Source organism: Octopus bimaculoides, chromosome 2 (assembly GCF_046866305.1).
Source record: "Octopus bimaculoides isolate indiv1 chromosome 2, ASM4686630v1, whole genome shotgun sequence".
Taxonomy (NCBI): domain Eukaryota; kingdom Metazoa; phylum Mollusca; class Cephalopoda; order Octopoda; family Octopodidae; genus Octopus; species Octopus bimaculoides.
In genome coordinates, this window is record NC_142929.1 from 189,197,570 (window position 1) to 189,223,256 (window position 25,687).

Sequence of the window (25,687 nt, forward strand, 5' to 3'; positions counted from 1 at the left end):
GAGAGCTGCACCAGGCCCCAGTCTGATTTTGGCTTGGTTACTGTGGCTGGATGCCATTCCTAATGCCAACCACTCCACAGAGTGTACCAGGTGTCTTTTGTGTCACTGGCATGGGTGCCCTTAATGTGTCACCAGCACAGGTTTAATAATATTTACAATTTGAATCCCAATTTGTGAAATTTTTTTTTTGTATGTTATGTCTAATTTTTCTTGGTCTCCTTTATTCATCTGATGCAGTGGCTCTCAACCAGGACCCTCATGACTCTAGTCCATATAAGATTTTTTGTTAAGATTTATGCTCAAGAAATCAGTTATATTTCTACAATACAAAAAATATTTTAATTTTTTTATACAATTTCTAATAATATCTAATTATCAAAATACAGTAGTATTTTTTTTTCATATTGGTCCCGTACTAGTGGCATGTAAAAAGCACCATTCGAGTGCGGTAGTTGTCAGTGCTGCCTGTCTGGCTCTCGTGCTGGTGGCACATAAAAAGCACCATCCAAGCATGGTCGATGCCAGTACTGTCTGATGGGCCCTCATGCCGGTGACATGTAAAAAGCACCCACTACACTCTCTGAGTGGTTGGCGTTAGGAAGGGCATCCAGCTGTAGAAACCTTGTCAGGTCAGATTGGAGCCTGGTGCAGCCCTCTGGCTTGCCAGCCCTCAGTCAAGCCGGCTAATCCATGCCAGCATGGAAAACAGACGTTAAATGACAATGATGATGATGATGATGATGATGATGATGAATGGCTATGAAGGTCCAGTGGAGTAAAATAAGAATGAACTGATCTGATGGTACTCTTAGGCTCATCAAATATTTCCTTCATAATTTTATTGCAGTCTTAATCTCTCAAAGGTAACCCATCCCCTACATGGTCGTTTATTATGCTTGAAATAGCAGGGGTGATGTGGGCATATTCAAAGGCATATAACATACCAGGTAGTCATACCAACAAATTCACTATCGATATGTATATTTTTGTCAAATAATGCTGTTATCTCTGGAAAATCCCAGTTTATTAAAATACATTCATTTAATAAATTCCTGAAGGACAGTTTTCTGCTAAATGCTAAATAATATTTATACATTTGAACCCCAACTTATGTTTTTTCTGTTGTATTATGTCTCATTTCCTGTTGTATCCTTTATTCAATTTACAGTACTCACTCACTCAATAAATAAATTTAGAATAATAGCAAGCGCTCGAGTGCAGCTTTAGAATTTGTGAAGAAATCAAGTATTATGTTGACTTAACCATGTACAAGGTCTCAGTTTATCATACAAATACATAACAGATTTCGTAACTTTGCATGACAGGGAATTGAAATATACACCTAGTAACATCACCATCATTGTCTGGGAAAAATTGTATTGAAAAACTTGCTGTAGATTCAAACCTATTTGATTGTATAGCTTATTTGCTCTGCGTTACTTTTCCATTGATATATCATTATTATCATCATTATCATTGTTGAACATTTGCTTTCCATGCGGGTATGGGTTGGACGGTTTGACTGAAAACTGGTAAGCTGAAGGGCTGCACCAGGTTCCAATCTGATTTGATGAGGTTTCTACGGCTGGATGCCCTTCCTAATGCCAACTACGCCGAGAATGTAGTGGGTGCTTTTTATGTGCTACCGGCATGGGTGCCACTGACCTGACACTGGCATCGGCCACAACTATGGTCTCATTTGGTTTGACAGGTCAACACAAGCACAGTATATTGCCAAGGGCCTTGGTCATCTGTGACTGCCTCCATGAGGCCCAATGCACGAACAGTGCTTTTTATATGCCACCAGCATGGGTGCCAGTCAGATGGCATTGGCATCAGCCACAACTATAATCTCACTCGGTTCAACAGGTCTTTGCAAACGGCATATCGCCCAACAATTGAAGGGTGCTTTTAATAGGCCAGTCATGTGACACTGGCATTGGCCACATTTACACATTTTAATATTAATAACCTACATAAGGTGGTGAGCTGACAGGATCATTACAGCCCTGGGTAAAATGCTGAACAACATTTCGTCCATCTTTATGCTCTGAATTCAAATTCCAACGACCACGTTGCCTTTCATCCTTTCAGGGTTGATAAAATAAGCACCATTCGAGCACTGGGATCATTATGATTGTCTTACCATCCCGCCCCAAATTGCTGGCCTTGTGCCAAAATTTAAAACCAATATTAATAATCAATAAGGTGGCAAACTTGCAGAACTGTTAGCGTACAGGGCAAAATGCTTCGTGGCATTTCATCCGTCCTTACGTTCTGAGTTGAAATTCTGCTGAGGTTGACTTTGTCTCTCGTCCCTTTGGGGTCAATAAAATGAAGGCCAGTTGAGCACTGGAGTCATTATAATCTTCTTGCCCCCTCCCACAAAACTGTTGGCCTTGTGCCAAAGTTTGAAACCAATATTTATAACCTATAGGTGCAGGAGTGGCTGTGTGGTAAGTAGCTTGCTTACCAACCACATGGTTCCGGGTTCAGTCCTACTGCATGGCACTTTGGGCAAGTGTTTTCTGCTTTATCCTCGGGCCGACCAAAGCCTTGTGAGTGGATTTGGTAGACGGAAACTGAAAGAAGCCCGTCGTGTATATATATATATATATATATATATATATATATATACATATATATATATATATATATATATATATATATATAAATTTTCAGAATGAGATAAAATCCAAGACTGTGAAAGATTTCAGAACATTTATAAATAGACCTATTTATAAATGTTTTGAAATCTACAAAAAGTAGTACTGTTTGTTTGTGTGTGTGTGTGCCCAACTTAGGGGTTCGGCAAAAGAGATCGATAGAATAAGTACTAGGCTTACAAAGAATAAGTCCTGGGGGGTCGATTTGCTCGACTAAAGGCGGCGCTCCAGCATGGCCGCAGTCAAAATGACTGAAACAAGTACAAGAATAAAAGACTATATAAATCCACAATTACAGACATACAGAGGTGGAAAATGATATTTTTTATTTTCATTCATATGAACTATGATAACACAAGCAGTGATCTTTGCAAAGGGATTCACTATCAGAAATATATAACACATTTCAAGAGAAAGAAAAGAAAGACAAACGTGGAATGCTATCTCTCAGTCTTAAAAAAATGCTATCTTGTTGTGAATATAAATTAGTTTTCTGTAATAAGAATATTTGATGATAAAAGAAACGTGTAAACTACTTTTTGATAAAAATATATTAAAATTGTAATTTTTAAGAATTTTCTAGACAGTGTAGACTTGAATAATTGCTTTCTTTTGCTAAAGGTTACATACTCCCGACTAATTGATAAGCAACTTTCTTTATTGTAACATAGATGTTCTTCATGAAACCCTCTTAATTCATGTTTTCTCCCCATTTGTTTTTTTTTCATTTCTCTCCATCACATTGCCCTTGCAATCACAGGTAAGATAATCAATTCAATAAATATTCTTGCCTTATAACTTTGGATATTTACAAAAACAACACAGTCTCTTCTCCTTCTTCCATTATGATTCTATACGAGAAAGCACCTTTCTACAAATATTTGTCAATAATCCAATATAGTGTTCATTGTTGTTGTTGTTGTTGTTGTTGTTGATGTTGTTGCTGTTGATGTTGTTAGCATCATTTTAATGGTTCAAACCAGCAGTCTACCAGTCTTTTTTACTCTTCTGTTCTTTGTTAGACACCATGTATTATAACCATGAGTATTCTATTATTTTGCTCTTGGTTTCAGCCACAATTTATGTATGTACGTATGTATTTATATATATATTGTCTTTTGTTTTGTTTTTGTTTTAACTCAAAATCTGGTGCTGGAAATTTTTTTTTTTTATTACCTGTTTCTTGTTTGAAAAAAAATTTTCTCTACAGTTTGAAAAAAAAAAAATTTACCTTTTTTGTTCCGGTGCACTTTGATGTTGTTGCAATGTCCTTGGTTTGCATGGTGTTCATTTTGTAACTGGTCCCAGATCAGCTTCATTTGCTTGTCAGTTCTGTCTCTGCTGTATGTTTACAAACTGGAACCCTATACAGGACACATGTCTTGTCTTAATTCTCTTTTCATTTCTATTCATTTCACGGTGTTGTCTCCTTTATTTTTGCTCCATGCTTTCATTGACAGATATCGCCATTAAATACACCACCACCACCACCATCACCTCCATTGCATGTGTAGTGTATCTTTCTTTATTATTTCTTCAAATATTTTTAATTTCTCTCATTCAAATACCACAACGTAGATAATAGTACGACTGGATTGCTTTTATTGCGTGGTTTTTCTCTAGAATAGAATCTTTTCTTCTTCAGTCATAGAAAAACTTCATTGTAATTATCTCTGAATTTCTTTTAAATGCAATTTATTAAATGAATCCCTTGTCTTCTTTTTAATCCATCCCTTTTGGTTTTTGTTGTATGAACAGTTTTGTAAAACGTCTATGTTAAGAACAGACATGTCATAAATAAACAGGTTTTATTTAATTTGAAGATGATACTTCATAAAATGTTTAATTTAGTTGGATCTATCTGCTTCTGGTTGTGTCATGCTGACAATTTCAAATAAGAATGAAATAGTGCTACACAAAATTACCTGTGAATAGTAATTTTAAGGTGTTTGTAATGAGTAAGAAAAGAAGAAATTAAATATGTATATTCTGTGCATCTTTCTTGCTCTTCAAAATTCAAGCATCTAATGCTGCTAAGATTGATCTAGAAATGATTATATCCCTTACAGCAATTGACCACCAGGGCACACCATGTGAATGAGATTGGCTGAAATGGCATTTACGTGTCATAAAGATGGAAATGATACATTTCTAGTAGTTTTTTTTTTTTTTAAGAAACAGATGTCTTTTTAAAAGAGAAATAAACTTCAGAGATGCTTTGCTCCATGTAGAAACTGCAGGAGTTACTCAGGGGTTTCACAAGCTCTTCTAAATCAATTGCAGTTCTGGAAACCCTTCCATATAATCAGCAGGGTCACAAGTGTTTTGCCCCTTGGCCTGTATACTTCACTCGAGTGAGGCAGTGAAGATTGAGCTAGTTTTCACCTATGGAAAGGTTCCACTTGTGGTCTCTTATGAACCACAGCCACCTTGAGCTGGTTTCAGCTGCTTTGCCTATTTCCTAAAAAGGAATAAGGAGGGAGACTTGGTGTAAATGTTTACAACAGGCTGGGATCTCATAAAGGTCCACAAACAACCAAGTGGTGGCATTAAAGGGAGCAACAATTAACTTTACACTTAGTATGTTATCATTAATATTGATTAATTCACACAATAATTAACAGATTGAATAATAATCATTATCAAACACATTGATATTGGATTCTTTGATGAAGTCAAGATTATAACTTTGGCTTCGATATTACTGCCATTTTATGAGATAATGGTAAGGAACTCTTAAGAGAGCTGAACAGTAGAAGGTCCTCAGAGAAGAACCCCACCATCTCAGTCAAGTGTTTTGGCCCTTCTTATGCAGGGGTTGGACTGCATCCGGGTCATGACTCCTGGGTGCCCTTATGCTGACACTTTTTAGCCACTTGGATATTGGAGACTTATGCATTTAAACTGCTCGGAGATTCCATCTTTTTGGAACTCCCCTCTGTTAATTCAGCTTTCAAAAATTAATTAAAAATGAAATAACCTTGGTTGTCATGACAACAGTGAGACATCACTGCTATCAGAATGACTCACTCAGAGATATCCCTGTTCAGAGTTGATACTTGCTTGTGTGTCTAGCACACAAGCATGCAGGTGAGCATGTATGCATGTATGTATGTATGTGTGTGCGTGTGTGTGTGTGTATATATATATATTATATATTATATATATATATGATACATATATGTATATAATTAATAAATATGTTTCTATGTAACCTAGGAAATTGCTGAAGGTACCAATCTACAGATGCCAAAACTGAAGGTACAACACTGAAAGTGTCCGTGGTGGAGGGTATTCATGGTGGAGGGTATCTATGGTGGACTCTGTTCCTGGTGAAGGGTAGATCAATAATGACTTTGGTGCAAGTAAGAACGGATCTCAGAATGTTGGTCTTCACAGGAAAACTGATGCAAGATCAACATAAAAGGGAAGATAATATGTTTTGTATTGATATTTAGGATGATGATGATGATGATGATGATGGTATGGGTAATGATGGTTGTAAGTGTGACACTCATGATGATGATGATGATGATGATGATCATTGGTTAACGCCCGTTTTCCATGCTGGCATGGGTTGGACGGTTTGACAGGAGCTGGCCAGTCTCCGATTGTCTGTTCTGGTACGGTTTCTATGGCTTGATGCCCTTCCTAATGCCAACCACTTTACAGAGAGTGCTGAGTACTTTTTTACGTGCCACCAGCATGGGTGCATTTAGGCAGCACTGGCACAAGTGCATATTATTTGGCCCTAGCACCTGTAAAGGACAGGTCTGTATGTATGGACGACACTGTGATCCTTACTTAGCTTGACCCATCTTCTCAAGTACAGCAAATTGCCACAACTCCTGGTCCCTTGTCATTACCTTAGTGAGGCCACGCCCAGTCCCTTATCAATAACATTACCACCACCACCACCACCACCACTATCACCACCACCACCATCATCATCATCATCAACACCACCATCACCATCACCCCTCCCAACATCATCATTACCATCATCACAACCTCCATCACCTCATGTCTGCAGCTGTAAGGAAGAGAGCTCTCATGTTTTGGGATGACAAACCCTAATCAGAGTGTTCACTCTCTCTCCATTTTTTCGTGACAATTTTTGTGAATTCTGGCTGCTATTTCTAGCAGATTCAGTGTCTCTATTTCAACCCAAAGTGTTGAATTGGCCAAGTTGATAGAATGCCTTGCAATATATGTTCTGGTTCTTTGTGCTTTGGGTTCAAATCCAGCTGAAGTCAAACTCAAGGGCTACCCAGGGTGGCACACTTTGTGACTGTTACTGAAACAGACCATTGGTTCCCAAACAGACAGATATAAGCCCCTCCCCTCTAATATTAATTGAATTTGTTTTGCATCTCCCACTTCTTTATTAAAGAGAAAATGAAACAGAGTTTTTCTCCATTTGGTGTCTCATTCTTTGTGTTGGTGTTGGACAACATTAAAATAACTGGAAACCACCTTAATTTCATTAGAGATTGTCATCCGTCTACCTTGCCCCTCCCCCCACTCCACCACTTCAATATTTGATGACACCCCTCCCTCTCCCTCATGAGAAACACTGAAAGCAACTGTATTTTATGAAATTGTCCCTGTTTCCCTACTGAATAAGCTTGTATTCATATTTTAGTTTCACTTTTACTGCAGGAGGGGGTTTGATAGGAGTGATGTGTGTGTGTGTGCTGTGAATCGAACCACATGATTTGGGGTTTAGTCCCACTTGCATGGCAGCTTGGGCAAGTGTCTTATACTGTAGCACCAGACTGACCAAAGTCTTGTGACCAGGTTTCATAGATGGTAACCGAAAGGAACCTGTTCTATGCTCGTTCTAGTCTAACGACCCTCCATGTTTGTTTTCATTCGGTTTCCTCGTATGTCTCCACTGTCTTGTTTTTGTTCCCAACTTTGACCCTCCATAAATCCTAAATTTTATTTTAGAATTTATGGGAGCAACTGTCTTTGAAGACTCATATTGTCGTTGAATGCTCGAAATGAGGAGTAGATAGACTGCCGACAACTGATGAAGGGTCCTTTCTCTGTGTTTCATTGGACTGTTTTCCATTTTTATCTCGTTGTTTTCATATTTAACTCATTTATTTATATATTATATTTCATGTTATTTGCACTGTTGGTGATATCCTGCACCCATATATGCACATATATATATATATATATATATATATATATATATATGTATATGTGAAAAGAAGTTTAGAGGGACCGGGAGGGAAGGGGAAAGAGTTGAGCAAATGAAGTGCATGGTTGGTGTCATGGATATGAGAGGGGAGGGAAGCCACTAGTTGGGGGGGCAAGGACACGGTCAAGATATCTGGAGATGAGTTCGGTGGAGCAGTTGCAGGCAGACAATGGGGCGGCAAGGGTTGTTAGGTTAGTGGATTTTGAGGAAGTAAGTTGTGGGGGTGCGAACAATGAGATTGGAGGCAGTGGGGCAGAGACGGGAGGAGGAGGTCATGGATAGTGGAGGACACAGTCTGTTGGTACCTGTATACATACTTTTGCACCACCTTGTATATGTCATCGTTTAACGTCCGTTTTCCATGCTGGCATGGGTTGGATGGTTTGACTGAGGTCTGGAAAGTCAGCAGCTGCACCACGCTCCAATCTGATCTGGCAAGGTTTTTACAGCTGGATGCCTTTCCTAATGCCAACCACTCCGAGAGTGTAGTGGATGCTTTTTATGTGCCACCGGTGTGGGAGCCAGTCAGGCGGTCCTGGCATTGATCACATTCCGATAGTGCTTTTTATGTGCCACCAGCACGAGAACCAGTCAGGGGGGGGGTCACTTGCCACAGCTACAATTTTGGTTTTACTTGACTCAACAGGTCTTCTCAAGCATATCACTAAATGCTTCAGGGGTACTCTTAAATGGTCCGGACATGCAACACTGGCATCGGCCATGGCTGAGATCTCACTTTAGTTGCTGGATCTTCTCAATCACAGCATATCTCCAAAGGTCTCAGTCTCCTGTCATTGTCTCTGTGAGGCCCAGTGTTCGAAGGTCGTGCTTCGCCACCTCATCCCATGTCTTTCTGGGTCTAACTTTTCTACAAGTTCCTTCCACAATTAAGGTGTGGCACTTCCTCACAAAGCTGTCCTCATCCATATGTATATATATATATATAGAGAGAGAGATGATAAGAAATGGAGCAATAATAAACAATGAGAAGTGGATCAATGATCCACTTCTCATTATTAATTATTGCTCCATTTCCTTACCATCTCTATATATATTAAACCACGATTTTACCTTTAAATTATCTACTACTGCATACCTTATAACAAGGACCATACATACTGAGGTAATACACCAGAAGGGCCTATGGTTACATCTATCCCTTAGAGGGTTTTCATGCATCTAACTTATATATATGTATATGTGTATATATATATATATATATACATGTATACATGTATGTATGTGAGTGTGAAGGCACATAACTCAGTGGTTATAGCACTTGGCTCATGATAGTAAGGTTGTGAGTTTGATTCCTGGCAGTGCATTGTGTCCTTCAGCAAGACACTTTATTTTACATTGTTCCAGTCCACTCACCAGCCAAAAGTGAGTTGTACCTGTAATTCAAAAAGAGGCCAGCCTTGACTAATTCTGTGTCATGCTGAATCTCCCTGAGAACTACGTTAAGGGTACGCATGTCTGTGGAGTACTCAGCCGCTTGCATGTTAATTTGATGAGCAAGCTGTTCTGTTGATCTGACCAGTCGGAGCACTTGTTGTTACTGCTAGAGTGCCAGTTATGTTATGTGTGTGTGTGTGTGTGTGTGTGTGTGTGTGTGTGTATTTCTGTGTCCCCTTGTCTTGATGTCATGTGATAGTTGTAAATCACCTTCGCTGTCATACAAGTGGTGTCATTTGGTTCTAGTCTTCTGTGGAAATCATGTCAGGATCTGGAGAAATATATCTGCAAGTGTGGTTCTGATCCAGTTTTGAATATCGGCTAATATAGAATTGGAAGAGTTTGGAAGGTACACAGAAAACAGTTGTCATGGTTTTAATCCTTCAAGAGTCAACTTATTTCAGTTAGGTATTATATTGCTTGTATATGATTTACCCTGGGTGAGTTCACTTTGATGAACTGGCTAGCATAACAACAACAACAACAGCATCAGCAACAATCCTTTCAACTATAAGTACAAATAGAAAATTACTATTTTTAAATATCTCTCAACGAGAGATATTCAGCAACAGTACTCAAGAGTAAAAGTTATTTACCAACATAACATGGCAATCCTGGTTTAGGACGAATGTTGCTGTAATTTAGCCCCAGGAGACATCATCTCCAGCTGGCTATACGACACGATCTGTGTCCTTATATTTTCAAACAAGGGCATCTAGCACCCCCACTCAGCTCAAAACAATATCTGTGTATTGCGATTTCTGGGTTATTTTCTTTCATCAGCACAGAATACACAGATATTGTTTTGAGCTGAGTGGGAGTGCTAGATTCCCTTGTTTGAAAATATAAGGATGCAGATCATGTCGTATAGCCAGCTGGAGATGATGTTTCCTGGGGCTAAATTACAGCAACATTCGTCCTAAACCAGGATTGTCATGTTATGTTGGCAAATAATCTTTACTCTAGGTACAAAGCCTGTACTTTTGAGGGTGGGGACAATCAATCACATTGGTCCCTTCCCCCAGTACTTGACTGGTCCTTATTCTAATGACCCCAAGACGATGAAAGTCAAAGTCAGCCCCAGCAGTATTTGAACTCACGATGTTTAATAGCTGCAACAAATTCTGCTAAATATTTTGTCTGCTGTGCTAATGGTTCTTCTTGCTCATAGTCTTATAATAATAATAATAATAATAATAATAATCATTTCTATTATAGGCACAAAGCCTGAAATTTCTGGGAAAGGGCTAAGTCAGTTACATCGACCCCAGTGCTTTGAACTGATAGTTTATTTTATCAACCTTGAAAGGATGAAAGGCAAAGCTGACCTCAGTGAAGTTTGAACTCTGAATGTAAAAGCAGATGAAATGCCATCAAGCATTTTGTCCAGCGTGCTAATGATTCTGCCAGCTCACTGCCATAATAATAATGATAATAATAATCCTTTCTACTTTGTGGGGAGGGGACCAGCCGATCACATCAACCCCAGTATTACACTGGTACTTAATCTATCGACTCTGAAAGGATGAAAGGCAAGGTCAACTTTGGCGGAATTTGAACTCAGAACATGAAGATAGATGAAATACCGCAAAGTGTTTCACCTGCTGTGCTAATGACTCTGCCAGGTCACCGCCTTAATAATAATAATAATAATAATAATAATAATAATAATAATAATAATGATGATGATGATTTCAAATTTTTGTCACAAGGGCAGCTTGGAGGAGGGGATTAAGTCGATTACATCGACCCCAGTGTTTCACTGGTACTTAATTTGATGACCCTGATAGGATGAAAGGCAAAGTTGACCTCGGTGGAATTTGAACTCAGAACGTGAAGACAGACAAAATACTGTGAAGCGTGTTAACAATTGTGCCAGGTCACTGCTTTAAAATAATGATAATAATAATAATAATTTCCAATTTTGGTCCAACACCACTAATTTCATGATTAAGTATTCCAGTAACGAACCAACTTTGGCAGACTTTTGTTCTCTGATCTAATGATGCATCTGTCTATTCTTGTCAGTAAAAAAGCAGTAGATTATTATTATTATTATTGTTATCATTAAATAGTCTTATTTTTATTGCACGCTTTCACTGCACGAATGAGTGCTATGCTTTGTTTTAGTCATATTTACTGTATTGAAAGATGGGGGGGGGGGAACTACAAGTAGGTGATAGCTTCAGTTACCTAGGTGACCAAGTCAGTAGCAAGGGTGGATGCTCTGTGAGTGTAGTTGCTAGAATAAGAATAGCCTCGGCAAAGTTCAAAGAGCTCCTACTATTGCTGGTAGTAAAAGGTAGACTGTATGACGCATGTGTGCAAACAGCCATGCTATATGGCAGTGAAACATGGGCCGTGACTGCTATGAACATGCGTAAGCTTGCAAGGAATGAAGCCAGTATGCTTCGCTGGATGTGTAATGTCAGTGTGCATACACGACAGAGTGTAAGCACCCTGAGAGAAAAGCTGGACATAAGAAGCATCAGATGTGGTGTGCAAGAGAGAAAACTGCGCTGGTATGGTCATGTGTTGCATATGGATGCGGACAGCTGTGTGAAAAAGTGTCACACCCTAGCAGTAGAGGGAACCTGTGGAAGAGGTAGACCCAGGAAGACCTGGGATTAGGTGGTGAAGCATGACCTTCAAACATTGGGCCTCACAGAGGCAATGACAAGTGACCAAGACCTTTGGAGATATACTGTGTTTGAGAAGACCCAGCAAGTCAAGTGAGACCATAACCCTGGCCCATTCAAGAGTACCCTTCAATCATTGGGCAATAAAGTGTGCTTGCAAAGACCTGTTGAGTCAAGTGAAATTATTGTCGTGACCAATGACAGTATCACCTGATTGGCACCCATGTCAGTGGCACGTAAAAAGCACTGCATGCTAAAGTGGCTGGAAAAGGAAGAGGGCACTTGTAGCATGAGTGCCATTGGAGAGGGTCAATGGTGACCTCGGCATATGTGTGTGTGTATGAAGCTAATGTTTCTGTTATGTAGGACGACGTGCTGTGCTTGAGGAGATTGATTGAGTCAAGAACATCAAATCAAATCACAATCAAATGGAAATTGTAGTTGTGGTCCCTGTGCCAATGGCACATAAAAAGCACCATTCAAACATGGCTGATGCCAGCGCCGCCTTGACTGGCTCCTATGCCAGTGGCACATAAAAAGCGCCATCCAATCGAGGTTGATGCCAGCCCCCTCTTGCCCCTCTGTCGGTGGCACATAAAAAAGCACCCACTACCCTCTCAAAGTGGTTGGCGTTAGGAAGGGCATCCAGCTGTAGAAACACTGCCAGATCAGATTGGGGATTGGTGCAGCCTCCTGGCTTCCCAGACCCCATTTGAACCATCTAACCCATACCAGCATGGAAAACAGACGTTCAACAATGATGATGATGACATATATATATGTATGTTTGTATATATACAATAATATGTACATATAGACATAATATGCATGCATATGAATATACAAATGTTGAATTGTGTTGCGAGAGATGTTTGGTAGTTGTAGGGTATATTGTATATTGCATCTGAATTTTTATCATGTCACTTATATTTCATGCCATTCTGGTGTAAAACTCAATACTAATGAACTAATATATATATATATATATATATATATGTGTATGTATATATATATATGACAAGAAATAATTTTTGCCTCTTTTTTTATGGTGACAAAGATTAAAAACATTGATATATATATATATATATATATATATATATATATATATATATATTGAGAGAAAATACAACAAAAGAAAGAAAGAGACCTCGATATTATGTAAATAGAGGAATTTATCTGTAAAACTATGTGACACTTATTCGGTATCATGGCTACCGAATAAGTGTTACATATTTTTACTGATATATATATATATATATATATATATATATATATATATATATATATATATATATATAAATAATAATAATAATTAAGGGTATCTAAGAGATACCACCATGCTAGAGATAGCAGTCAAAACTTGACTCTAAAACCACTTCACATATTCACACCGCACAACTTCTGATCTGGTAATTCTTGGAATGGTATTTTTCCCCTCTGCTTCCATTTCCATTCTCAGAGTTGTGTCTCTTTTACCTCCCTAGTCAGGTGGGTTGTGTTGTTTTAAACTGCATTTTCTTTACATCTGTGAACACATTGTTCCAGGATAAAATCCCCAAATTTGGCAACTTTGAACTGGCTGTGACTGGGGTAAGTCTGTTTTTGTTTGTTTTACTCTCTTCGGCTATGGCTGGTCTCCTAGAAGACTTGTGTGAGTGCAGTTATTTTTTTTCTATTATTTGGCACATTCTATTAGAATTCAGCACTTCTTCAGAATCCAGATGGTGAAACTATACTCCAAACCATTCATTGACTCAATAGAATCATTAATACTGGGATAAATTGTAATTAGATAATTAATTAATTCCAACCTCAGGGCAAGGGAAGACAAATTTAATCGTGGTTGTAATTTGTTGTTTTAATTGAATTAAAAAAATTAACAAATTAGAGTTAGGTGACAAGACTAGATCATTGCTATGACATAACAAAGGATAAGCCAATAAGGACAGTTAAGATATAACAATAATAAATCAATAAGCATGTTAAAATACACTTGTGATTAATCAATGAAGATGTTGGGATATACCAATTATAAATCAATTAGTATGTTAGGCTATGTTAATATGAAGCTTTATGAAAAGTTAAGATATGACAAAGATAAAATAGTTTAACTGTGAGGACCGCACAGTGATAAGACTGGGAGAAAAATTAAGACCTGACAAAAATCTAGTAATGTTGTTAAGATTTGAAAAAGAAACACTTCAAATTAGATATTCTTTTCTACTTTAGGCACAAGGCCCGAAGTTTTTTGGGAAGGGGCCAGTGGATTAGATCGACCCCAGTACGCAACTGGAACTTAATTTATCAACTCTGAAAAGATGAAAGGCAAAGTCGACCTCGGTGGCATTTGAACTCAGAAAGTAAAGACAGACGAAATACCGCTAAGCATTATGCCCTGCGTGCTAACGTCTCTGCCAGTTTGCCGCCTGACTTCAAATTCGATATTGTGGAAGAGAGATGAACTGAATGGAAATGAGAATGTCGTAGATAATATTGGTAACATAGGGATGAGAAATATAGGGATGGTAATATAGGGATGAGAAATATAGGGAAGGTAATATAGGGATGAGAAATACAGGGATGGTAATATAGGGAAGGTAATATAGGGATGAGAAATATAGGGAAGGTAATATAGGGATGAGAAATACAGGGATGGTAATATAGGGATGAGAAGTAGTTACAAAGGTGTCTTTTATCTTTTACTTGCTTTAGTCCTTAGACTGCAGCCATTCTGGAGCACAACAATGAAGAATTTTAGGTGAATGATTTGACCCCAGTACTTATTTTTTTTAAGACTAACACTTATTCTATTGATATCTTTCGAGGAACTGCTAAGTTATGGGGATGCAAACACACCAACGCTGGTTGTTAAGTGGTGATGGTGGTGGTGGTGGGACAAACACAGCTACAAAGACACATACACATGTGTATATACACGATGGGCTTCTTTCAGTTTCCGTCTACCAAATCCACTCACAAGGCTTTGTTTGGCCCAAGGCTATAGTAGAAGACACTTGCCCAATTTGCCATGCAGTGGGACTGAACCCAGAACCATGTGGTTGGGAAGCAAGCTACTTACCACACAACCACTCCTGCACCTGTATTTGTATACAAAATGTTGCAACTTTCAGTACTGGCTTTAAATTCTGTATAATATCTGTAGAGATAACTTTAAAAAGTCGATTGCACTGCTAACACAGGTAGGACACAGTATTGACCTATAAACCTTTAATATAGTTGGTAGTATATAATGGTTACTAAACGAAATATGATGTACTTACCAGCAATTGTAATGTAATAGTTACAAATGTTTTTAAAATAAGTATTTTTATGGATTAGTAAATTGTGCTGGAAATCTAAATCTAGCTATGTTTGAATGACACTGCTTGCTATTTCTTTCTGTAATTTTTCCTGACGAAGCAAAGCAACTAACTTTCACACGTCTTCCACAATGCTTCTCTGCCTGGTTCTAACCAAGTTTGTTACTGCTTTCGTCTTCAGACAAGGAATCGATAAAATTCTGTTCCATACTGCTACTGGGGTAGTTGTATGTTGAAGATAAAAGAAAAGAAGTTTAAATTAATTACTTACTAAGATTCCTTTGTGGTATTAATTGGGTTAATTGCTAAGAAATAGAATATTTAATTCTACATGACAAGATTTTGTAAAAAAAAAAAGGGGTGGGGAACAAGAAATATATAGCAAGACTAAACTAGAAGACTTTTTTCAAATAGAAACCTATTGAAGACTTTCTGAGACTCACAAGAGAGTAGGTAGATGCCTCTGTAGTAAATATTGTCAGACGGTATTTAGTTGTGATTATGCTGAGGAATTTAATAACTGAAGAAAACTCTGCAAATTTCAAGAGAATGGAAGCAAGATTGTTAGGAACATTCTAGAGATATTTAAAGGTGCATTATTCAGTGAGCTTTAACAAAATAGTCAACATCAGCATTTTCATCTGCTTTCTTTCTTTCGTTTCTGGTTAATAATATTTTCCACACCATCTTCAGAAACTAGACTATTTCAGCACATTTCATCTGCCACAAATGTCTTCCTTCTTTTTTTTTTCTTTTTTTTTATCTTTTTGTTTTTCTAGAATTTCCATTGCTATTTCGATTTCTTTGCATCTCAAATTTATCTTGGATTATGATAATGATAACAATTAGAAAATTACTATTCTTAAATCTCACAACGAGAGATATTCAGCAACAGTACTTTGGAGTAAAGATTGTTTGCCAACATAACATGGCAGTCCTGGTTTAGGACGAATGTTGTTGTAATTTTAGCCCCAGGAGACATTGTCTCCGGCTGGCTATACGACATGATCTGTGTCCTTATATTTTTGAACAAGGGAATCTAGCACCCCCACTCAGCTCAAGACAATATCTGTGTATCGCGATTTCTGGGTAAATCACGATACACAGATATTGTTTTGAGCTGAGTGGGGGTGCTAGATTCCCTTGTTTGAAAATATAAGGACACAGATCGTGTCGTATAGCCAGCTGGAGACGATGTCTCCTGGGGCTAAATTACAGCAACATTAGTCCTAAACCAGGACTGCCATGTTATGTTGGTAAACAATCTTTACTACAATGATAACAATTACTAGAATTAAAAATTCTTTCTACTATAGGCATTGGGCTTGAACTATTAGGTGAGGGGGCTTAGTCAATTACCTCGACTCCAGTACTCGACTGAGTCTTGTTTTATTGATCCCTAAAACAATGAAAGGCAAAGTCAACCTTCGGTGTGATTTGAATTCCAAATGTGAAGATTCCAAAGATATGTCTCTAATCATTTTGTCCAGCCTTCTAACAATTGTGCTTTTTATTATTATTATTATTATGATGATGATGATTATTTAACGTCTGCTTTCCATGCTGGCATGGGTTGGGCGGTTTGACACAGGGCTGGCTTGCAGGGAGCTGCCCAGATTCCAATGAATAACCTTTTCTGTTTGAGGCACAATGCTTGAAATTTTGGGGCACGTTGCTATTTGATTACATTGACCCCCCCCCCCCCCCCCCCTCAGCGCTCAACTGGTACTTATTTCATCGACCCCCAAAAGGATGACAAAGTCAGCTTCAGCAGAATTTGAAAGTAAAGACAGATGAAAAGCTGTTGAGCATTTTGTCTGACACACTGCTGATTGGGCCATCTCACCTCCTTTTATTATGGTGCTGATGATGATGATGATGATAATCCTTTCTACTAAAGGTACAAGGCCTGAAATTTGGGGGGAGGGGACTAGTCGATTATATCGACCCCAGTGTTTCACTGGTACTTTATTGACCCCAAAAGGATGAAAAGGCAAAGTCGACCTTGGAATAATAATAATAATAATAATGATAATAATAATAATAATAATTATAATGGTTTCAAATTTTGCCACAAGGGCAACAATTTTGGAGGGAGGGGATGAGATGGGTTGATTGCGTTGACCCCATTGTTCAACTGGTACTTATTTTATCAACCCCAAAAGGATGAAAAGCAAAGTTGACCTCAATGGGATTTGAACTCAGAATGTGGGGAAAGACAATATGCCGTTGAGCATTTTGCCCGTTGTGCTAACAATTCTGCCAGCTTGTTGCCTTAATAATAACAAGAGCACTCAGAGAGCGTGAATCTCTGCCAAGGCTAACACCAATGTCCTCTCAACGATTGGCCAGAGACGATTTTTAAAATGAGAATCTCTGAAATAAACTCGACTGCTCTCACAAACGAGAATACTAAAAATGAACCCGACCGCTCTCAAAAATTAAGTAAAAAAACGGGAAAAATAATCCAGAATCTTTGTCTGGTACTGGATCAATCCCAAAATCTAATCAGTTTGTGCCAGTCACGAGGCCATCCCTGAAAGTTTCATCTGAATCCATCCAGCAGTTCTTGAGATATCTTGTCCACAAACAAACAAACAAACGTGACTGAAAACAATACTCCCACCTTCACCAAGGCGGAGCTAATAATAATAATGATAATAATAATAATGATGATAATAATAATAATAATGATAATGATACTAATGATAATTTAATTATGAGAAATATTTAATATTTTCTATTACTGATGGAAACAGGGCTTGTTTATTTGCACCACTTTGCAGTGATTGAGTGCAGCACTTTGCAGTGATTGTGTGCAACACATTGCAGTTGGCTGCACTTCACTGCATAATTTATTTCATTAATTTTATGTGAGTGTTTTCTAGTTTGTTTTGCTGTTGTTACCTTAACAAATTATTTCTTGAATTCTTTATCTCGCCACCACTGTCATAAAAGAGTTATGGGTTTCCTATGACTAGGATCTCACTTGTCAAGCCAAGTGAGATCCTAGATGTGGCCGATGCTGGTGTTTCGTAACTGGCACCCGTGCCGGTGGCACATAAAAACACCCACTACATTCTTGGAGTGGTTGGCATTAGGAAGGGCATCCAGCTGTAGAAACCTTGCCAGATCAGATTGGAGCCTGGAGCAACTCCCCAGCTGGACAGTTTGACTGATGTCTGGAAAGCCAGATGGCTGCACCAGGAGCCAATCAGGTGGGCTTGGCATTGACCACATTCGGATAGTGCTTTTTATGTGCCACTGGTACAGGGGCCAGTTAGGGGGCACTGGCATCAACCGCATTTAGATGATGCATTTTACGTGTCACCGGAACGGGAGCCAGTCAGGGGCCACTGGCCACAGCTACGATTTTGGTTTTACTTGACTCACCAGGTCTTCTCAAGCATATCATATCGCCCAACACATCAGGGGTACTCTTAACTGGGCCAGATATGCATGGCTGCGATCTCACTTTAGTTGCCTGGTCTGCTCTATGACAGCATATCTCCTGTCATTGCCTCTGTGAGGCCCAATGTTTGATGGTCGTGCTTCACCACCTCATCCCATGTCTTCCTGGGTCTGCCTCTTCTACTGGTTCCTTCTACAGTTAAGGAGTGGCACTTCCTCACACCGTTGTCTTCATCCATACGTAACACATGACCATACCAGCGCAGTCGTCTCTTGCACATGTGTATATATATATATATATATATATATATATAAAATGTGTATGTATGTATGTATATATGTTAGTCCTGTTTTCCCCTTCCACTGCTTGACAAAGGGTGTTGGTTTGTTTATGCCCCCATAATTTATTGACCCAGCAAAAGAGACTGATGCAATAAGTACTGGGTTAATCTGTTTGACTAAATCCTTCTCAGTGATGCCCCAGCATGACTCCACACACGCACACACACACACACACACACACACTATATTATCATACTGGTACAACATAAACTCTGATATACATATATATTGCATATTACTATGTGATATCTCATATTAGAGATGACGGTGATATGATAAGTTACTATACCCCATGCTGAATACCATAATAAATATATATGGCATCTCTCTCTCTCACACACATTGTTATCATCATCCATCCATCTTTTCATGCTGGCATGGGTTAGATGAGTCCCACTATCTTCTGTCATGGTGTGTGTTACCCAACTCATACAGCAACAAAGAAAACCAACCAACTTTGTTTTTGTGTCTGTCTTACAGTGTGGACCAGATCCATTTTATCATGTCACTGGCACCAGAGAGGTGTCCTTATGTCACAAGACTAAAGAGAACCCACTATCTCCCTGTATCAGTTTTTATTCCATATTGCTAACCTCCAAGACCAGCAGCTCTTAACCATGGTTCCTAGAGCCTCGTGTGGCCCTCAAGCATCCTTCCAACAGCCCTCGATGGTTTTCCCCCTCTATAAACATAATCTTTGTTCAATTGATTTGTTTTACTTGTCTTTTTTTCTTCTTTTGGTGTGGCCCCCTATAAAAATCCAGGTTTTGGTTCTGACTCAAATACCAAAAAGGTTGAGAAGCACCGTCCTGGACTACACAGATCCATAAGATCAGTGATCTTTGTTCTATCAAAACTACTCATGGAAACCTCAAACAAGCTGTCTTTCATCTCTTGTTAGCAATTGTTGTAAAGCAGCAGTGATGTTCTGGCATTCATTATCAAATCAGCTTTGGGCTCTGTGATTTTGGTATATTGTTTGCCACAGAATATATTTTCAGTTCTATGGGTTGTATTCTACTATGTTGCACTGTGTAAACCTGCTAATGGCCATATCTGCTATACAGTTGAACTACTAACACATTCTCTTCAGTTATTTAAATTAGATTTTATAACTTGGTGTTTTGCCATCAAGATTGTTATTCATTCTGGAGCTGGTCTCTTTTTCACAGGTCTTCGACATGTAATAGCAATTTACTACAGATATGTCTGCTGGTCTCATAGTTTTGTTTGCTTTTATGAACACAGAAGAGTTTTAGAAGACATGTAAGAATTATGCCAGCGTACTCTGGAATCTATTATTATATATTATTACATTTTTTTGCAAGCTTAACTTAAACCCTCTTCAAATCTTAATCTTTTAAGTGTGGTGAGGAATGTTTACTTGACTTAAAACTAAAACTGAAGCGAATGGCATGTACCTTTGTCAAAGAAGAACACCTCCCACTTCTTGCCTTCTCAAAATAGGCTCAGTTTCTTGGCTTGTTTGTTTGCTGTAGAAAGTTTTTTAGTTGGTTTGCAATGTTCTTCAGAGATGTAGTTTCATGCCTCCATAGTCCCGTGTTTTGAAATTGTTGATAGTACTTGACTAGTTTAAACCTCTTAGAGTATATATATGTGTGTGTGTGTTTATGTATATGTAAATACTACAAATAAGGATAATCATAATGTTGTCATCATCATCATCATCGTTTAACATCCGCTTTTCCATGCTGGCATGGGTTGGACAGCTTAACTGAAAATTGGTAAACCAAGGGGCTGCACTGGGTTCTGATCTGATTTGGCCCTTCCTAACGCCAACCACTCCGAGAGTGTAGTAGGTGCTTTTACATGTCACCAGCATGGGGGCCAGTCAGGCAGCACTGGCATTGGCCACGCTCGAATAGCGCTTTTTACGTTCCACTGACACACAAGCACAGTATATCCCCAAAAGTCTTGGTCACTTGTCACTGACCTTTGACAGGTGATGTGGTGTTTTTAATTTTTAAAAGCAGTAAATATTAACTAAAGAAAGAACTCAATACCTGGTGTATAATTAAATATTATATTTATGTCAAAGAAGGAATTGTTGTCTCTTGCATGCTATTTCAACTCAGAACAGTTGGTGATCTTCCTGGAGTCACCTGGTGGACCACATTAGGGTGCCTAAGTCCAATGAACTAGCCTTTATGTGGTCACTGAACCAGCTGGAAATAGCAGGCAAATCTCCCTCAAATAACGCCCTACTGTATGAAACATTGAATAATGTAGTTTCTACTGTTTAAATGATTGATAGGATGGTCATGGCTGGAATGCCCTTGATCACAGGTTTGACTGATAATTCCTTCCTGAACTAACAGCAGCGTAACAATTTGAACAACTACCTGGTCATTTGAGCCTCTACCTGGTCATTTGAGCTGTTAGAAATAACAGCCAATCTTTCCATAGCTAATATTTTATTGCCTTCTTTGGAAAGGATACGTTTGATAATGTTGTCCAAGATACACAATGTTTGAGGGAAAGGCAGGGTAGTTATGGGTAGAACCTCTTTGATCATAGGTCTGCTTGATCAGGGCTGACCTGGGGTTAAACCACAAAAATATTCTCACATACTTGGGATAGTGTAGTGGGTTACACACACAAACACACACACACACACTCAAATATGTGCACACACATATGCACCATCATCATCATCATCATCATCATCATTACCACCACCACCACCACCACCACCAGCACCACCATCATCATCATCACCATCACAACTGCTACCGTCACATTCATCACCATTGTAATCACCATCATCTTCATTGTTCTGTGAAGTACCTGTCCAGTCATTGAGAAATATTTCCTTATTTGGAAATGGGTGAGGCTTGGCAACAGGAAAGGCATCCAACCGTAGAAAAAAATTTATTTCACTGTCTCAGCAAATTGCATCTGACCCACACAAGAATGGAAAAGTGGACATTAGATGTTGTTATTGATGATGATGATGATGTAGAATTATCGACCAATTAATATAATTTCAAGGAGACTAGGGAGAGAATAGAGTTAGCTCCCCTTATATTCTTTTCGGGGAATCTCTTTATTGCTGGGATTTTCAGATAAGAGAGTAACTGCACCACCACAAACATTCTTTTATTCTTTTACTTGTTTCAGTGATTTTGACTGTGGTCATGCTGGAGCACTGCCTTTAGTCAAACAAATCGACCCCAGGACTTATTCTTTGTAAGCCTAGTACTTATTCTATCGGTCTCTTTTGCCGACTCACTAAGTTACGGGGGACGTAAACACACCAGCATCGGTTGTCAGGCGATGTTGGCGGGGAGACAGACATAACACACACACACACACACACACACACACACACACACACACACACACACACACACACACACACACACACACACACACACACATATACGACAGGCTTCTTTCAGTTCTCATCTACCAAATCCAAGCGATGCTGGGGGAAAAACACAGACACACACACACACACATATATATGACGGGCTTCTTTCAGTTTCTGTCTACCAAATCCACTCACAAGGCTTTGGTTGGCCTGAGGCTATAGTAGAAGACACTTGCCCAAGGTGCCACGCAGTAGGACTGAACCTGGAACCACGTGGTTGGGAAGCAAGCTTCTTACCACTCAGCCACTCCTGCACCTATTAGAGATAATTTCTCTTCTTACTTCTTCCCTACTTTTTTAATGTGAAACTAAAACAGAATTTGTGTTTGTGTGGTTCTTCTTTCTTCTTCCATGATGTTGGAGAAATTTAAAATTATTTTATTTTATTTCATTTTATTAAATATGGTAATTCCCCCCCCCCCCCCCCCCCCCCCGCCACTTTCCAATTCTCACAGGCCCACCCACCATGAGAAATATTGTTTTAGGGAACTTAACAATCTGTTGATATCTCTTTCAATTTGCATGTTTGGTGATGGTGGCAATTAATTTCATATTGCGTGTATTAATTTCAAAATGTCCATTACATTAAATCGTTTCAAGGTAAGATAATTAACTCATTGCTGTTATTATTTTATTCTTTTACTTATTTCAGTCATTTGACTGCAGCCATGCTGGAGCACCACCTTTAGTCGAACAAATCGACCCTGGGGCTTATTCTTTGTAAGCCTAGTATTTATTGCATCGGCCTCTGTTGCCAAACCGCTAAGTCATGGGGATGTAAACACACCCACATCAGTTGGCAAGCAATGGTGGAGGGATAAACACAGATACGCAAATACATACATATGTACAGTAGAACCTTGGTTTACAAATGCCTCTGATCACGAATAGATCGTGCTTTATATATAGATATATATATAAAGCATGATTTATTCGCGATCAGAGTTGTTCAAAAACCGAGGTACTACTGTATATATATATATATACATATATATATATATATATATATATATATATGATGGGCTTCTTTCAGTTTCTGTCTACCAAATCCACTCAGAAGGCTTTGGTTGGCCTGAGGCTATAGTAGAAGACATTTGCCCAAGGTGCCACACAGTAGGACTTGAACCCAGAACCATGTGGTTGGGAAGCAAGCTTTTTACCACACAGCCACTTGTTGATATTTACTAATTTTTTTTTTTGTTTCGTTAGAATGCCAGGCAAAATGCTTAGGGCACTTCGTCCATTTTTACATTCAGTCAAGGTTGACTTTGCCTTTTATCTTTCAGTGTTGGTAAAATAAGTACCAGCTGATCACTAGGGGTCAGTGTAATCGACTTACTCTCTCCCTATGAAATTTCATGCCTTGTGCCTCTAGTAGAAAGGATTATTGCAATAATGGTTACGAGCTGGCAGAATCGTTTCATTTGTTTCAGTCATTTGATTGTGGCCATGCTGGAGCACCACCTTTATTTGAGCAAATCAACCCCAGGACTTATTCTTTGTAAGCCTAGTACTTATCCTATTGGTCTCTTTTGCTGAACCGCTAAGTTATGGGGGCGTACACACACCAACATTACTTGTCAAGCAATGGTGATGGACAAACACAGACACACAAACATATATATGTATATATGGGAGAATATACAAATAATAACAACAGACGAGGACAGGTGGTGTAAATAACAAAAGTATATATTAGTATGACGCTCGGGAATACGGAAAGTCTTTGACGTTTCGAGCTACGCTCTTCAACAGAAAGAATACGGAGACAAGGAGAAAAACACAGAGAAAAAAAATTGAATAGTGTTCAGTCAACGGTCAAATACGACAGGCTTCTTTTGATTTCCGTCTACCAAATCCACTCCTAAGACTTTGGTCGGCCCAAGGCTATAGCAGAAGACACTTGCCCAAGGTGCCACACAGTGGGATTGAACCCAGAACCATGTGGTTGGGAAGAGCAAGCTTCTTACTGCACAGTCACTCTTGCACCTGTATATGGTCTGTTCTTTTTATTTTTGTTAATCAAATATTCATCTCAGCAAGCATGGCTGTGTGGTTAAGCAGCTCATTTTGCAACCACTTGGTCTCAGGTTCAGTCCCACTGTGCAGCCCAATGCCTTGTGAGTGAATTTATTAGACAGAAACTATGTGGAAGCCCTTCCTATATGTATGTGTGTGTTTGTGTTTGCCCCATACCACTGCTCAACAACTGGTTTGTTTGTGTCCTTGTGACTTAGTTATTTGGCAGAGGAAACTGACAGATTAAGCATCAGACACAAAAAAAAGTACTGGGGTTGATTTGTTTGTCTAAACCCTTCAAGGTGGTGCCCCAGCATGGCCGCAGTCTAATGACTGAATCAAGTAAAGGATAAACGGATTATCTAGTACCACATTATCCAATATGTCCTTTCTATTTGAAAACAGTATGTGTTGAGGGAGATTTGGCTGTTATTTTTAGTAATTTGAGTAACCACAGGTGTTCCTTTGTTAATATATTCAATGAAGGCATAGAAGGGTTGTCACTCTAAGAGTTTAATGATTGTTCAGAAATTTGGAAACGGTTGGCACTAAGAGTCTGATAGAATGCAAAATGTGTGTGTGTGTGTGTGTATGTATGTTGCTGTCTCCTTGCCTGGACATCATGTGATAGTTGTAAACGAATGTCACTGTCATACACGTGGTGTCCTTCATTTCCAATCTTCCGTTTAACCCATGAGGAAACATTACCTTCCTTGGAAGCAGGTGAGGGTTGGTGATAGGAAGACCAGTTAGCTGTAGAAAATCCACCACATCAAATTCTATCCCAGCCATGAGAAGCACGTAAAGGTGGTCATTAAGTGATGGTTATGATGATGATGAGGAGGAGGAGGAAGATGCCTTCAATTTTACATTTCTAGTTTGTAAACTAAAACACACAAGCCATCGAAACCATTCTTTTTGTTTTCTGGGGGTATTTTGAACGTCATTTAACCAATTTATGAAATCTTTTTTTTTCTTTTTTTTTCATCAGTTTAATCATGAAACATTTGGAAATATTAATTAAATTTCATTTAATTCCTAATGAACCAATGATGCCTAGCCATCATCATCATTTAATGTCCGTTTTCCATGCTGGCATGGGTTGGACAGTTTGATTGAGGTCTGGTGAGCCAGGAGGCTGCACCAGGCTCCAATCTGATCTGGTAAGGTTTCTACAGCTGGATGACTCTTCCTAATGCTGCTATTTTTATTCTGTGAAAATACAAATT

General features: G+C 38.8%; 1 protein-coding gene across 17 annotated transcripts in view; it reads left to right on the forward strand.

The window, feature by feature from the left end:
- The window catches only part of LOC106874822 (AP-3 complex subunit mu-1), a 66,160-nt gene that overhangs the window by 39,550 nt on the left and 923 nt on the right, over positions 1–25,687 (forward strand). For 2 of the 17 annotated variants that reach the window (XM_089348225.1, XM_089348226.1), the window contains 2 exons: positions 3,740–3,754; positions 13,518–13,562. The exons of 2 other annotated variants lie outside the window; for them this stretch is intronic. In XM_089348225.1, coding sequence (XP_089204351.1) covers positions 3,740–3,754; positions 13,518–13,562 — 60 coding nt within the window. Of the gene's footprint in view, positions 1–3,739; positions 3,755–5,885; positions 6,032–13,517; positions 13,563–25,449; positions 25,622–25,687 lie in introns of all 17 variants that reach the window. 13 more of the 17 variants (XM_014922697.3, XM_089348230.1, XM_014922695.3 and 10 more) reach the window with 10 other exon arrangements.